Source organism: Ursus arctos, unplaced genomic scaffold, assembly GCF_023065955.2.
Source record: "Ursus arctos isolate Adak ecotype North America unplaced genomic scaffold, UrsArc2.0 scaffold_9, whole genome shotgun sequence".
Lineage (NCBI taxonomy): Eukaryota > Metazoa > Chordata > Mammalia > Carnivora > Ursidae > Ursus > Ursus arctos.
The window spans coordinates 33,785,408-33,801,339 of record NW_026623111.1 but is presented as its reverse complement, the minus strand read 5'-3'; the positions used below and the strand labels follow the sequence as shown (position 1 = coordinate 33,801,339).

Genomic DNA, 15,932 nt, shown 5'->3' with positions numbered 1-15,932 from the left:
GTCTGTTCCCTCCAGAGGAGCATCGGAAATGTCGCAAGGGCACAGGCTGCTCTGCTCTAGTTAACGGGGTCTCGGGGTGCCAACTCTACACAAATTAGGCAACTTACAAGTACAGGTCTCATGCTTCTATATTCAGCTGGATACACATTCACACATAGATCAGGCTTTTCTAGTGCTTTCCAGTTTACATACTTAGTGCATCTTTGCAGCCCCATCTGAAGATAGAGCTATTTCTCTCAATGTGTTCAAAGAAAATCCTTGCAACACTGAGAGGGGGTGGGAAGGGAACCAACGTTTATTATGCACACACTGTGTTCTCCAGGCACTGTGTGTGATTTCCAGCTTTCTTTGTTTTATTTAGATCCATATAATAAACCTTTGTGGTAGGCAAAGTGATAGCAGGTGGCCTAGAGAATTCATCCCAGGTCTTCTTTTCAAATCCATTGGTTTCCTCTAACATCTTAAGGATCTAAATACCTTCTCTTTGGGGCCCTTGCTACTCTATACCTCCAGGTAGGAAATTCTTTTTTTTTTTTTTTTTTTTTCTTTCCTTCCTGCAGCCATCTTCCCTGCAATCCACTGATGTCCCTGATTTAGCTGCTATTCCCCGGATACCCACGGCCCTGGTCAGTTTCCCTAAGTTAGCCAGTTACAGACATGTTCCCATCTCTTTTCAAAAGCACCCAAATTTTTAATTCTCCCTTTTCAACACCTACCTAACTCCCTAACACATTTATAGAAATTCCATCTCACTTCATATCCTAGCCACTTGCGTCTTCTTAACAGCAATATTAGGATAAATACCCATCTCATTAAAAAAAATGTTTATGAAAATGAAAACACAATCATCCCATTATCACTGAAGAATGCCCCGTTTCCACTCCGATAGTAATGGGGCCTCATTTTCTGAAGGCCAGTCACCAGGATACGCACTTTCCTTGCCTTTACTGTGGACATTCGCTACAACACGGCGAACTGTACACTTCACAGACACAGAGTGGTTACGCACAGTTCTCAAGGTCACACAGCTTGTGAGTGAGCTGACACTGGAACGCAGAGTCTGTGCCCTCAACCTCCTTACACACTGTCCTCTGTTCCTTTTACATTTCTTCTCTCCCTTTTCTCATCCCTCTCCATAGAGGCATTTCCTCGCAGCCTCATCGGTCTTAAAGATGTGAGATGCCTTTTTCGTGTCAGCGACACCCATCAAAGCACTTGCATCCAGTTGGTACACTAAGCAGCCTGTTGTCTGTAGGAATTATTTCTATCATCAGCCGTCCTCAGGGACCTATACTCATTTCCCGCTGATCGGGGGTTCTTTTCACACCATCAGATCATTTCTTTCTCCCTTAATTCAGCACATTCTACATGCGCGAAGTTCCAAAAATCTGTTCCCGAAATATCTCAGAGTTGAACGCAGTCTTCGGTGACTCCAGCTAGAGCCAGATTGGGTGGCTCTCAGTTGGTGGGCAGGGTGTTGCCATTTAGGAACATTCCTTCCTATAGCGTTGCACTTTGTTTCCATTACAGTAATTCTGCATCTCTGTCCAGAATAATGATTCAATGATAATGATTAACAAGTATCCCAGTAACAGGAATTACTGACATATTTAATTGTTACGAGGGAATGCTGACATCGGGGTGGGGGGCAGTGGATTTTACAAAGGTAGAACATCCAACAATAAGAAATTACTGAGGAGACGAAAAAGAAAAAGAAAATAGTGCGACAGGCTCAACTGTGACTTTAAATATGTCGCTGTCTTCCTCTCACAAATATGGTTGTGATTTAAGAGAAGGGCTTTTTTTTTTTCAGACCTGACTTGTATTTTTTCACACCAGTACAACAATTTATGGGGTAAGGTAGACCCTGGGGAGAAGTGCTATGTTATATAAACATATGCTAGCCTGCTTTTCCGACTTGTCTAGATGATGTTACTGGGTTTTGTTTTGTTTTGTTTCTAATTTCCAGAAAAAAATATTTTAGCCACTATGATTAGTACACCAGATTAAAAACCAAAAAGCAAGCTACATACATCAAGGATCATTTCATATCACGATTAATACCAGCAGCTTAGTATTGGCAAAACTTTTAAATTTATCGTGGCTTTGCAGACGTGCACGGTAAAGTCCTCCAAAGCACCATCTGGTTCTGCTCTCCCTGGCCTAGGGGATCTATAAAACTACCGAAGGAAATTGAAGTTAAGGAACAAGCATGTGTTTTACAGAATTTCAGATCTCTTGATTGAGGTTTGTAAAGTCTTTCTGAAAAACAATAAAAATCTTTGTTAAACTCTTTGGTGTCACCCCTGTAGGAAAGGTATTAATAAACTACATTAGTGATATGATTTTCCTAAATCGTGCTATTGCCCACTTGACCAACACAATAAATTACTTTACATATGAGGAATTTCCTGGTTAAAATAGTCTTTATTCATCTATCAGCTTTTAATTACCTAGATAGCATGTCATAATTTATTGGTCACAAGACCAGCCCTTTCCGATGGGGTGGGACAGTGTTATGATACAACGGAGTTTCATCCAAGATTACTGTGCTTAGCCAAGTAGCCTAGAGGGAACAACTACCCTGAAGTCTGTCAGATGTTCTTCAGTGAGCCGACAGTTGGGAGCCCATCCAGCAAAACACACTGTTGGTCAACAGGCCTCATGCCCCGACAGTAAATGAGATAGGCCAGACTTCCACAGTATTTAAGGCAGCTGACTGAATAGCCACTTTCCAGCCCGTTCTGTAAAGAGAAGCCTGCGTAGAAACACTAAGAAACAGAGGCGCCTGGATGGCTCAGTCGGTTAAGCGTCTGCCTTCAGCTCAGGTCATGATCCCAGAGTCCTGGGATCAAGACCCCCGTTGGGCTCCCTGCTCAGTGGAGAGCCTGCTTCTCCCTCTGCCTGCCTCCCCACCGCTCCTGCTCTCTCTCTCTCGCTCTGCTCTCTATCTCAAATAAATAAAATCTTAAAAAAAAAACACTAAGCAAAGAGAGAGATGGATATGACAACTGTAATGTCAAATCAGGACATTTTCAAGTTAGAGCCGTCTTTAGAGTCGTTGTGAGAGCTGGCTTTCTGTAGAGACAGCATCTTTAATGACAACACAGAGCAAACCTGTATTGAATGTCTAACATATGCCAGGCTCTGTGTTGGGCAGTGGAGGATGCAGAGATGAATGGAATCAGTTCTTACCCTTAGGGATCTCATTGCTAATGATGGGATGTTGATGTCATAAATGTAAGAGACGGTATGGCAGAACCAAACCATAGGAAATTGAACAAAGCCTGCTGTTAGTATGTCAGAATTTGCCTGTTCTCTAAAGTCAACTCATTCTTGCATCCACTCATTCCTTAAATATGTGTTGAGAGCTTAATGGGTGCCAGGTAATGGGTTAATTAGGCCAGATCCCCATTAGCATATAGGTTGAGGGGACCAGGGAATGGGAGGGAGAAACAATCAAAAATCAGTTAACAAATGACTAAAGGATGAATGACTAAAGGTAATTTCACAAAGTGATAGGAAGAAAACAGGGTGCTATGATATGTGGCAGGACGACAATGGCTGCCCCAGGAAGGTCTTTTTGAAGAAGGCATGATTAAGCTGAAACTCAAAATGATGCATGTATGAAGAAGAACATTGCAGGGCTGAACGACCAACAGGTGTCTGTGCTCTGAGGCAGGAATGCTGGAACAGGGAGCGTGGGAAAGAGTGCTGAAAGGAGGAGGTGAGATGGGCAGAGGGTAGATCACCCCTGAAAGCTCGGCATTCTCGCTCATAAGACCAGCATGGCTTGTTTCTGAGTTACATGCCAGGGATTCCATCAGAAAGGCCCAGAAAGGAAACCACAAATGTCACTGTGTGATCTGCTTCAGTAAAGCTTATAATTGAACACAATTCTTGCATTCTGTGTTAGAGTAAAATAAAGAGATCGTCAGTGAGCGGTCAAAAGCTGCTTTGTTCCATGTTATCACTTAGGCTTCCTAGCAGTACCATCTGAATCAAGTTATTTTTTGGCATATTTTTTGATGCTTAAAAAAAGTGATTGTGGATTAAATGATAGCAGTTTGTTTCTCTGTCATGTAAAAGAAGTTTGGTAATGGCAGTCAGTCCAAGGCTGGTGTGGCAGCTGCACAGTCATCAAGAACCAGGTTTCTGGGGCGCCTGGGTGGCACAGCGGTTAAGCGTCTGCCTTCGGCTCAGGGCGTGATCCCGGCGTTACGGGATCAAGCCCCACATCAGGCTCCTCTGCTGGGAGCCTGCTTCTTCCTCTCCCACTCCCCCTGCTTGTGTTCCCTCTCTCGCTGGCTGTCTCTATCTCTGTCAAATAAATAAAATCTTTAAAAAAAAAAAAAAAGAACCAGGTTTCTGCAATTTGCTGCACTGCCAACCTCATAATCCAAAGTGGCTGCTTCAGCTCTAGCCATTTAATCAACATTCCAGCCAACAAGAAAGGGAAGAAGACAGATTAACCCTTTCTCTTTGATGCTCTTTCCTAGACATTGCCCACCACATTTCCACTTTGATCTCATTGGCCGCGAGCTAGTAACATGGCCATACATAGCTACAACTAGAGAGCCAGAGGAAGGTAGTCTGAGCTAGAGGACAAAGTGTCCAGCCAAGAATCAAGTGTTTGCATCTAAGAAGGGCAGGGAGGATATATTGGGGGAACAACTAAAAGTTTTTACCATGAAAGTTAGTAATTTTTTCAACATAAGCCATTTAACAGCCTTTATATGTCTTTCTTACAGCTAAGTGCTTTTGATTTTTTTGAGGTTTTTAAAAATAATTTCCTAAAAGAGATGGTAATTATGTGACAGGATGGAGGTGTTAACTAATGCCCTGGTGGTACTTACAATTTATAAACATATCAAATCAGCAAATTCTATGCCTTAAACTTACATGTTATGTGTCAATTATATCTCAGTAAAGCTGGAAAATAAATTTAAAATTTTTTAAAGTAACTTTCTACAATCTGAGATATAGGTCAGTATGTTTCACAGATTGAATTACTAGAAATCGAACAATTGATGTTTTCTGAGATGGTTTTTGAGATAAAGAGCCAACACAAAGTTCTAAAAAAACTGCGGGAATGACAGAAGAAATAAACAGGTTGAGCACTGAGATGATGTACTCTATCTTACACAACTCGTCCAGGAACATCATAACACTTTTAAGCTATATTTCTTATAATAAAAAGAATATTTGGTTACTAATTCTGCCCTCATTTTTCTACTTTTAAGTTTTTTAAATAGCACAACAAGGAAGATTAAAACTAATTCTGTTCTCAATTATTTTCACTATTCTGGGAACTAGATCCCTAGGAAATAAAGTTTCAGAGCCACACATATCCTGGCGCTCTGGTTCCTTTTCAGAAAGATGATTTTGCATGTTCAGTTCTCAGTATATATTGGTATATAGTGAAATTTAACTTTCTTTTTAAAAAAAGTTAACTTCTCACTTCAGGTCCCAACTAACTAACTCTTCATCCCTTTCCTCTGAGCATCTTTCTTAGTCATTTCTTTTCTCATTCTTCCCTTTGCCAGAGGGCGGAGATGCAAAGCTGTTCCCTGCATCATACAGCTAGATTGAATATCAGTTCTCAGTCCCTCAGACCTAGCGCTCCCACTTCAGCCCCTCACCACCATCCAGAAATGTCCATGGGGGGCAAAAAGCATATAAATACCAAGAGCTAGTATCTAATTTGCATATTTTTTCTATGATTTGGAACAACTTGCATCTTTTCTAAGATTTTTGTTTGTTTATTTGGAATAGGCCAGGCCAAGGTTTTTCTTTGTCTCTGAGTAATCAAGAGCTTCTGGGAATAATTGCAAACATAACTGGAGTTTATTTGAAACACCCTTCTTCTTAGTTGTTTTCTGGGTGTTCTGCCTTGTCTGTTTTTATGGAGAAACTAATAATTCATCCTGTAGCAGAGCCCAAGTCAGTGCAGTACAACTGAGATTTACAGAGTGCCTCTGTGTCAGTGGCTCATAAGGTGAAAAAAGAGAGTCCTCCTGAGGAGGGTGAGTCTTGTGGGTAAAACAGATCGAGGGGTAATTATAATGGGGGATGCTAATTATTGTGATCAGGATGCCGAGGGGCTAGCAGAGGAGGGGCCCCTCAACCCCCAGGCTATAGTTTGCATGGTTTCTTGGTACTTCTGGTCCCAAGCTATCCAAGAAGGCAAGTGGGAGAAGGACTTCCCAAGCAGAAAACAGCCCAAGCAAAGAAGGAGCTTGGGGTGGCCACGGTAGGGAACGGTTAGAGCTAGAATTGAAAAGTTAAGCAGAGACTAGGTCACAGAAAGCTACTCTAATGTCATTAACAGCATTACTTTAAACCATGGCGGATGGCTTTTCATTATGAAATACAGAGTATTCTAGAAAGTACCTGAGACCATAGAATAAAGATTTGGGTCAGAGGACATGACTAACAATACTAATAATAAACGAGTAAAGATGAAAAACATTTTGAATTTTGACATGACTATAATAGGATATAGTTGAAGATTTGCAAGAATTTTTTTCAGCTAAAATAAGACATCGAAGACCTTTCTCAGTGATAAACACCAGAACATGGAACTTGGCATGTGCCTTCCTCTGTCTTTGGGTTTTATCAGAGGGAAGTTTTGAGCTAGACTACCCAAGATATGTAGCCACTGAAGGGTTTCAGTGGAAGTTCATGTCTTCAAGCCAAAGTTTCTAGGAGCTTGAAGTTTGTCTCTGGTTAAAGTACAAAGTAGTGGGGATGCACCATTTAGTGCTGCCCCAGTGATACCCAGGTACTCCAAATTCAACCCCATACCCAGGTACCGCAATTAATTGAGATAGAAAGGCTTGAGCCTCTGGGGAAAGGCTCACACAACTTAGAGACCCTGGCAATGTCACACCCTGGTGCTTCCCAGGCCTTGGACACAAAGACACTTCCAGAAATGTTAGCAAGTTGAAATTCAAGTAGCACGGTATCGTCTGAAAGCAACACTGATTTTGATGAGCCAAGACGAAGTTTCCATACATCAGTGGTTGTGTTGACAGGAGAAGGCACGATGTTGAGACACTAAATATTATTCTGTTTATATAAAATTTATATTTTGCCATAAAAATATAGATGTTAAAGTTGTGAGTTTCAGCTTTCAAGATACCAAAAGGTATCCTTGTACCCCAGGCGCAGTGCATCAGCTCTCCCAGCCCCTGAGAGTAGGAAGTGAGAAAGGGAACTCGGAGGAAAGACCACGTGAGTAACAGGCTGGATGAGATGGCAGTGAAAGTGGAGCAGAGGGACAGAGTCTACCTTTTCCAAAAAAGTGTCCAGCTGACAGGGCAGAGACAAAGCACTGAGGCACGGGAGGGAGAAGAGAGCCATAGTGTGGTTGGAAAGACCCAGAAATTTTGTATGAAAAGAAACCTGAAAACCTGAAGTTTTTTTATGAAAATGATTTCAGAAGATGCTTCCAGGGGACACCAGAAAGATTAACCCCGGGGCACCTGGGTGGCTCAGTCAGTTAAGCGTCTGCCTTAGGCTCAGGTCATGATCCCAGAGTCCTGGGATTGAGCCCCGCATCAGGAGCAGGGAGCCTGCTTCTCTCTCTCTGCCTGCCACTCCCCCTGCTTGTGCTCTGTCTCTCTCTGTCTCTCTCTCTCTCTCTCTGCAACAACAAAAAAAAAAAAAAAGATTAACCCAGAAAGAGGAGGAGGCAAGAGATGTTAAGTGAGCTCATAACTTGGTGAATGGCTTTAAAAAAAATAGTGGGAAGTCATGAGATGTGAGGATCCCCACACGGTCACACAGACCACCCCCTGCATGGACAGGGTTGCTCTACCAAGATATTTCAAAGGCGCCGTGGACAGAAAGAACTATTACACTCTTGGGTCTGACACCCTACTGGCCAAATTCTAAGAAGCACGTAATGGGATATGTAAGCTATATATAATAAGTGTTTGGATTTTTTTTTCCAAAACTTGTTAACTCCCTTGGAAAAGCCCTAAGTCTTCAAAAATAAGCCCTCCTACACAAAGAAAATGAAAGGTCCCATTCACAGCAACAACAGGAGAGACTGTGGCCAGTTATGTATGGGGTGAGTGAGAAGAAAGCTAGAGAATTAGATAAATGAGAGAAATATAAGAAAACAAGTTAAATAAATAAACATACCATGTTCCTGATTGGGAGGATCACTATTGAATTGCCCCTTCTTCCCAATTAGAGAACAATTTGGGGAAAAAGAAAAAGACAATACATCTTCTCTGCATGATTGTAACCGAGCCTAGGAAAATAATCCTAAATGTGGAAAGGGAAGTTAGGGTCTGACTAGAAATAGTGGTTTTATTATAGCTATCTTGAATGTTTCTCATATCAGCAAAAATTTATGATATTTCTGCTTTTTAAGGTAAAATTCAGAATTTTGATTTATGTGAGTAGCTTAGAGTCATTAAATATACTTTGGAAAATAGAGGCAAAAGGAAAGAAACAGCACTGCCCCACTATCCAAAGGTAATCACTGTTAACATATTAGTCCAGTCTTTTTTTTTTTACCCTTAATTTGTACACTTAACTTTGATTAAATAATTTATTCTTTCCACAATTACGTGTCAAAGGACTATTCTAGTTGCTGGGGATACAGCAGTGAACAAAAGAGAAAACTCCTGCCCGTGGGTGCTTATACTCTCAAGGGAAGGGACAGGGGAAGGAGAGGGACACATATCTAAGTCTGTTCTGGAGCACGCTAGATGGTAGCAAGTGCCACGGAGAACCGTCGCAGAGGAAAGAGCATAGAAAGTACTAACGTGGGAGTGGGGTGCTACTTTAAGTGGGATGGTCATGGAAGGCAGCACTGGAAAGGTGACCTTGAGCAGAGATCAGAAGACCTGGTGGGAACTTAGGCCAGGGTGGAAGGGCTAGGAAGTGGGTAGAGACTGGATTTGGGGGGAGGAGGATTTTGATCTTAGAATCCTTTTAATTTTTTAAACATGTTTTATTTGATAAAATGTACATAATTTACTATTTATCATTTTAAACATTTTTAAGTGTAGAGTTTTGTGGTAATTAAGCACATTCACAGTGTTGTGCAACCATCACCCCCATCCATCTCCAGAACTTTTCCATCATCCCAAACTGAAACTCCATCTATTAAACAATTAGTCCCCATTCCCTCCTCCCCCCAGCCCCTCACAACCACTGTTCTACTTTCTGTCTCTGAATTTGACTAGTCTACCTAATGCATATACATGGAAACATAGAATATTTGTCCTTTTGTGTCTGGCTTATTTCATTTAGCAGGGTTCATCTGTGGTAGCATGTGTCCAAATTTCTTTTTTTTTTTTTTTAGGCTGATATCCCATTGTATGTAGTTTATCCATTTATCTATTTCATATATCCATTTATCTATTGATATTTCCACCTTTTAGATGTTGTGAATAATGCTGCTCTGAACATTGATGTGGATTTTGTTTTTAAGTAGAGCAGATTGGATTTGCCAAAGACTGGATGTGCAGTTTGGGAGAAAAGGGTGGAGAAAGGATGACTCGTAAGTTTTTTGGCCAGAACAGCTGGAAGGATAAAGTTAATGTTTGTTGAGATGGGGAAGACTAGGATGATATATTCTTCTTTTTATTTGACATTGCAACGTATTCATGTAGCTAATAAAAGTCTTCATTAATGTTGGTAGGAGACCTTCATTCTCTTCCTGCCCATTCTATATCCTTTCCTGACTCCCCCCAAAATTACATCATTTCCAGTTATCCTACTTTCCCTGATTCAATGAAATATTTCTGTTGGTTCAGATGGGGGAGGGGTGGTTTAACATACCTTACTTTTAATGCAAGTTGCTCAGCTTTGTTTGTTTGTTTAAGATTTAATTTTAAGTCATCTCTATACCCAATATGGGGCTCGAACCCCTAACCCCAAGATCAAGAGTTGAATGCTTTACTGACTGAGCCAGCCAGGTGCCCCTGTTGCTCCACTTTTTTAAAAGAAAATACAGCCTATGTTGAAAAAGGATGGTTAAGGACCTGGATCAACCTTTTCTCCCCCCTCCCCAGATCACATAAACACCTAGTTATAACTGCTCCCAGGGTAACTCCATGCCAGAATACAGGAAAACCAAGCCAAGTGTCATGGCCACGTCTAGGAGCAGAGAGTCCCAAAGGTCTGGGGTCTTCAACTTTCAATCTCTCCAAACACTGGATTGTAAGAACTTATTTATCGAACAGTCATTTACTGAGCACCTGCTTGGTGGTTAAGCTCTTTGGTTGTCAGAACTCATCAAGATACATTTCTTCCTCTTACAGAGATTATGGTCTAACTGAAAGACAAAGGAGCACCTAGAAAATGGGTGCTAGGTGCCCCCAAAACGGAAGCCCAGAGTAGGGTCAGTTCACCCAAGTGTAAGGAAGGAGGTGCCAGCTGATGTGAAAGTTAAATAAACAGGAGGTCAGAGATGGAAGGGCCCAAGGATGAGAGTGAACATGGGCACCTTCCAAGATAAAACACACCTGTGTAGCTAGAGATGGGGGCTGGCTGAAGAGAGGGCACGTGGGAAGCAAGCACAAGTCAGGTAGGCAAGGTCTTAAATCCTATTAAGGATTTGGTACTGTCTCCTCAGGGTGTTATGAAGCCATGGAATGGGTTTAATCCAAGAGCTGCTAAAATCTAATTTGCACTCTGGAAGTATCCCCCGGGCTGCAGTGTGGGGACAGGGCTGGAAGCAGAGCAACACGGAGTCACGAAGTCTAGCTTGTAGGCGAGTAGGAGGATGGGCAAGTTTCTGGACTGGGGTCATGGCAGAAGGGCTGGCAAAACACAGAACAGAACCTGGGGGTATAAAGAGACCAGAATAGAGCCCACATTTGTGTCTTATACAGCTGGCAGTGAAGCCATTCCCTAGATAGTTGGCACAACGGAAGAGCAGGTTTGGGGAGAAAACAGCGTGTGTTCAATTTGAGATGGATTACATTCAAAGTGCCAAGAGATGTAAGCCACGGGGAGAGATTGTGACTGATCCCCATATAGATAATAGAAACCACCAGCCTTCCCGGGGAGTGTGTTTACATGGTAACGGAAGCCTCCTGACAGAATTCTAGGATATTTTACCTTTCCCTTTATTTAAGGCTTTTTTAGACAATCCGTTTTCTAATAATTACAGTCTGTGAACAATGTCTTGAGCAGCCTGGATAATATTGTCTAACATGGATGTACGTGTACGTAACCAGCCACATTCTGTCCTGTTTGTTTTCACTGATGTTTTCCTATTTAAAAGAACCCACATTGAATATCTGCATGCCCCAGAATTAGTTCCAGGGAATGTGTTAATAAGCAGAATGTGGATAAATACATTTAGAAACCTTGATTTAAAAAACTGTTCCATGGTGCCTGGCTGGCTCAGTCATAAGAGCATGTGACTCTTGATCGCAGGGTCATGAGTTCGAGCCCCATGTTGGGGGTAGAGATTACCTAAATAAAACAATAGGTAAATAAACAAATAAATAACGGCTCAGTAGGGTTCTTTACAGCGATTTCTCACTACTTTGCAGTGTGACTCTTCAAGAGGGTGCTGCAGTGGTTTATTTCTACCTTTACTAAGCCCTAGGCCATAACTTGCTTTTGGGGGGTTGTGCTCTCAGGGCTAGTAACCACAGAATGGTTTCATGGGATACTAACCTATATGCAAAAGCTGTCCCAAATTTCAACACATAGTTCCAGAAATTGAATTATCAAATTAACAGGAATGAATGTTTACGTCCTTGATTCACGTTGCCAAATACCTTTCCCAAAAGCCAGTACATTGCCAGTGGGAATATAAATTATTACAAAGAGCTGTTTCTCCCACACCAACTGTGATAGTGAATTGTTTAAATCTGATTTGTAGCGTTTCTATGACTACACGGAGGCACAACACTTTTCCACGTTATTGATTACTTGCTGCTGCTTTTGTGAATACCTTCTCTGGTCTTTTGCCTATTTATTGGGATCTTAGCTATTCTTATGAAGATAAGAACTTTTATATTCTTATTTTTATAATCAGGTATTAATGCAGAATTTCATATATTTGTGTTACTCAGTCATTCTCCCAGTTTCTTGTCTATCACTTACTTTTTAGTTATGTTCTTTTAGAACATGTGGAACTTATACATTTTTATGAATCCGTTCTTTAAAGCATTTCTTCTTACACTTGTTTTTTCTGTTTTTTTGTTTTGTTTCTTTTTTACTGTTCTTAAGCTTAGAAAGTCCTTCTATAAAGCTTTATCTAGACCTTAATAATCACTCCTTGGTTTTTTGTTATTATTGACATGAACTCTTCACCTCCCTGGAATTTATATTAATTTATCTTGCTGTCCTCCCTCCCCTCTGCAAAACAACTAAACAAGATTTACAGCACTGTTTTCTGCATAATTTTCCCTTCCTACATTATGGTGCCCTGACAGTCTTTAATAATTTTTATGAAAAAGATGATTTGTCTCCATTTCCTAAATTAGCAAATCGAGATGAATAGCAACGTATTAATGGTCAGTTACCTTGGTCAGTTTCAGTCTTGAGATGAGAATATATTGTGACATTTAATGTGATGAAAACCATGACATTTACAAACTGACTGACACTGAATTTGATACTGTGACAAAAATTTTCTTCCTTGAAGCTCATAGGAGAGATCACTAGAAAGAATGAAACACCTAGGTGTTTCAAGAAATTTGAAAATTAAATGAAGAAGGGAAAGGTTGTTAATCAGTATCAATAATAAAAGCAGCTACTCTGCAAACACAGTGGGGTTTGATTCTTAGTCTACTTTCCAGCTGAGGAAGCAGAGACTCCAGTCACTTCCCCCAGGTCTGAGAGCTAGGAAGGGAGGGCAGTGCCAGCACTCCTGAGGGCTGTTTATCCTCAGTCCTGCTCCAATCAGGGCCCAAGGAGATAGTCTGAGGATTCCCCAAAGGGCCTTCTCTTTGAGACCGCGTCTGTACGTTACCGAAGAATAAGAGTTCTAGTGCACCAGTCTGACATTTATTGTTTAAAGGCAGGGTAGAGGGAAGAACCACATCGCTGTAGCTGTGTAGACAGCACATTTAAAGCCTCTCGCCTAGGAGACCGAACTGGGGGCCCTGACGGGGAAGACGTGTTTCTCTCTGGTGTGGGAACCAGGTGCTAAGGGAGCCCCTCCTGTGCTTGGAAGGGAAGCCCTTCTTATCCAGTCAAGCCCCTTGGCATGGCTAAGAGGCGCAGACGCTGGTGTTTTCTCAAACGCTCTTTCTCTGCAAGTTCACACGGAAGTTCCCGAAGCATGCCTCATTCCTCCGCACGCCGCGTTTTCCGGCGGCAGGAGTGCTCTTTGGAAGCCCGCGCGGTCCGACGGCCTGCCAGCGCTGCTGTGCGGACACAAGCGTTTGTTTGTTCCCCGCGCAGGCCTGTGTCCTCCGCTTTCCTGGCTTTGCAGCAACTTCGCCGGAGCCATTCTCAAGTCCCCCGGGAGCCACTTTTGTGGCAGATTCCATTTGGTTTCACAAGGCCTCGAGGAGGGGCCGTGGGGGCCGCTTGGCACGGCCCCCCACTCTCCCACGTTCGGAGCAATTTACAAACTGCTCAGGAGGGAGCGCGCGCCCAGCCCTGAGCGGGTCGCTGTTACGCCCCCCCCCCCCATTGTCTGCGGGGATCGGGCGCCTTTCCCCAGCTGACCTGCCTGCGAGTGGCGAGATGTGAAAAGTTAGAGACAAAAATGGTCTCTCCAGACGGAGGGGGAGCTTTCTTGTACAGAAAGGAAGGAAATACCTCTGTGGGATTTTATTTTTTTCTCCCCCCTCTTCACCCAAAAAATACAAAGAGACTCTGTCTTTAATGCGAATGTCGGCTTTAAATCTTTTAGGTTTGGATTAACTCTGCAAAAGAAAAAAAATCTGACAGGCTTTCAGATATGACGCAGAAAAACTTTTTTCCTCCCAATTCATGTTGTTCATTTGTAAAGCCAAAGGCTGGCGGACTGAATAGTGAGCGCCAGTTGTTCCACAGTCATAGTTAACATCACAATGGTCAGAATTAGCAGCCCAGAGTCTCCGCCACCTCGTTTGCCTTTTCCACCAGCCACATTTAATACAAGGTGGCAAAGGCGAGCATAAATCTTGCTTTTTTTGCCCCTAAATTAAAATAGATTAAAATTAAGCCAAGCAAATTAGGCATTTTCAGTTGCAGGACTTAGAATCTTATCTACCTTTTCCCCCCAGATGCAAAAAGAAATGGTTGGGGTTTTTTTTGGGGGGGGGGTCTTTTCTTTCTCTCTCTCTTTTTTTCTTTTCTTTCTTTTTTTTTTTTTTTTTTGCAGTTGTTACCTCACAAAAAAGTTTCCTTCAATCTAAACAAAACCCACTGATTTGATAGACATTTCCTATTACATAGTAATTGTTGGTTTTCACTATTGAGGATGTCAGCAAACATGTTGAAGATCATGTTTTGCTTATAAAATAAAGTGACTTTTATGTGAATATTTTCCATTTTGTTGGTGTCTAGAATATAGGTGCTATTTAATAGCATGTTTTTATTTTAAACATGCTCAGAGCTATTTAATCCTATGTAGGGGGAAAAAGAACCATAGCATCCTTGAACTGACAATCTATATCAATGAGCCCATGTTAATGCAAAAAAAAAAAAAAAAAAAATTAAACTGCAGTTCCTGGTCTTCAGTTGAGAGTCAAAATGAATAGGTAATCTCAAGCTTAATTTAAAATTAGTGAACTTTATATTAGATAAGGATTGATTGATTAGGACTGTTAACATGTAACTGTATTGGTCTGTAAGAATTAAACTCTAGGTCATTTTTAATTCCTGAACCACACCTGGTTAAAAAAATAAATAAAAATCCTTGTGAATTTGAGCCAAGTGTAAATGTGCTTGCATTAGTTGGCTGCTTTTTAATGGAGTTATACCAATACATTTATGCCCTTAAGCAGGCACTGCAAATTTACTCTAATAAACAAATAGCCTCAAAGTGAAATAAAATATTTCTTTTGGTTTTACTGTATGACATATTCCTTTTAAACTCTGTGTAATCTAATTACATTACAGAGGGATTTTTATTCTAATGGCAAACAGCTAATAGATTTATTAATTTTTTAACCATAGAATGATTTTCCTTGTAATCCAAAAGATTCTGATATAGTGATTTGGTATTTAATACAAAGGAATGATGAAAACTATTTTTAATACACTGTTATTTGGGTTTTACACACTAGATATTTGGTTTGACTTTCACAGTAACAGGACATACCAATACAAGTTATGTAAATCTTTGAACAAAAATTAAGATTATTCTGCCTAATATCATAAATATCTTAATTGATTAAACTATATTGTGGTTTATATAGATGATTTTTTAATATAATGTAACATTTTACAAGTTAATTTTTATTTGCTAGGAATTGTAAATTTAGTTTCTAACTAGGATTTATTTTACATGTTATAAAAGAATGTAAGCCAGAAATTTGCTCCAAAAGATTGATTTTGATATTCTAAGTTATAAAAGAAGGTCAAAGTTTATTACTCCACGTACTGACCACAGTAATAAAAATCTCACATAAAACTATGAAAAGATTTGGCACATGATAAAACCTTGCTATATTAGCTGCGTAAAGGGGGAAAATAGATGTAGTAAAGACATGTTTTAACACATTTGGCTTTTAGTTCCAAATTGTGCACAAGTTTGGATTTAAAATTACTGTATATCCTCTTGCAGAGTGAGATTTTTTTTCATTATTTTACTTAAAATCATGTAAAGACTAAACATGAATTATGTACGTCTTGGGTGTGAAAGCCATGTTGTTTCTGATCCTTTCCTCAGGCTGCCATGTTGTTCAGCTCAGGCGTCTTCTGGATGGGCCTATTATTTATTCCTGTGGCGTCCTTGCTTCTCGATGTGGCGTACAAGGTGTAAGTATAGTACTTGGTTATGGACATAA

At 40.9% G+C, this 15,932-nt stretch overlaps 1 protein-coding gene across 5 annotated transcripts in view; it reads left to right on the top strand.

Moving 5' to 3' along the window:
* Positions 1-15,932, top strand: part of ATP8A1 (ATPase phospholipid transporting 8A1) — a 224,981-nt gene that overhangs the window by 194,190 nt on the left and 14,859 nt on the right. For all 5 annotated transcript variants that reach the window (XM_044387700.2, XM_026508812.4, XM_044387701.3 and 2 more), the window contains one exon: positions 15,815-15,903. In XM_044387700.2, coding sequence (XP_044243635.1) covers positions 15,815-15,903 — 89 coding nt within the window. The remainder of the gene's footprint in view (positions 1-15,814; positions 15,904-15,932) is intronic.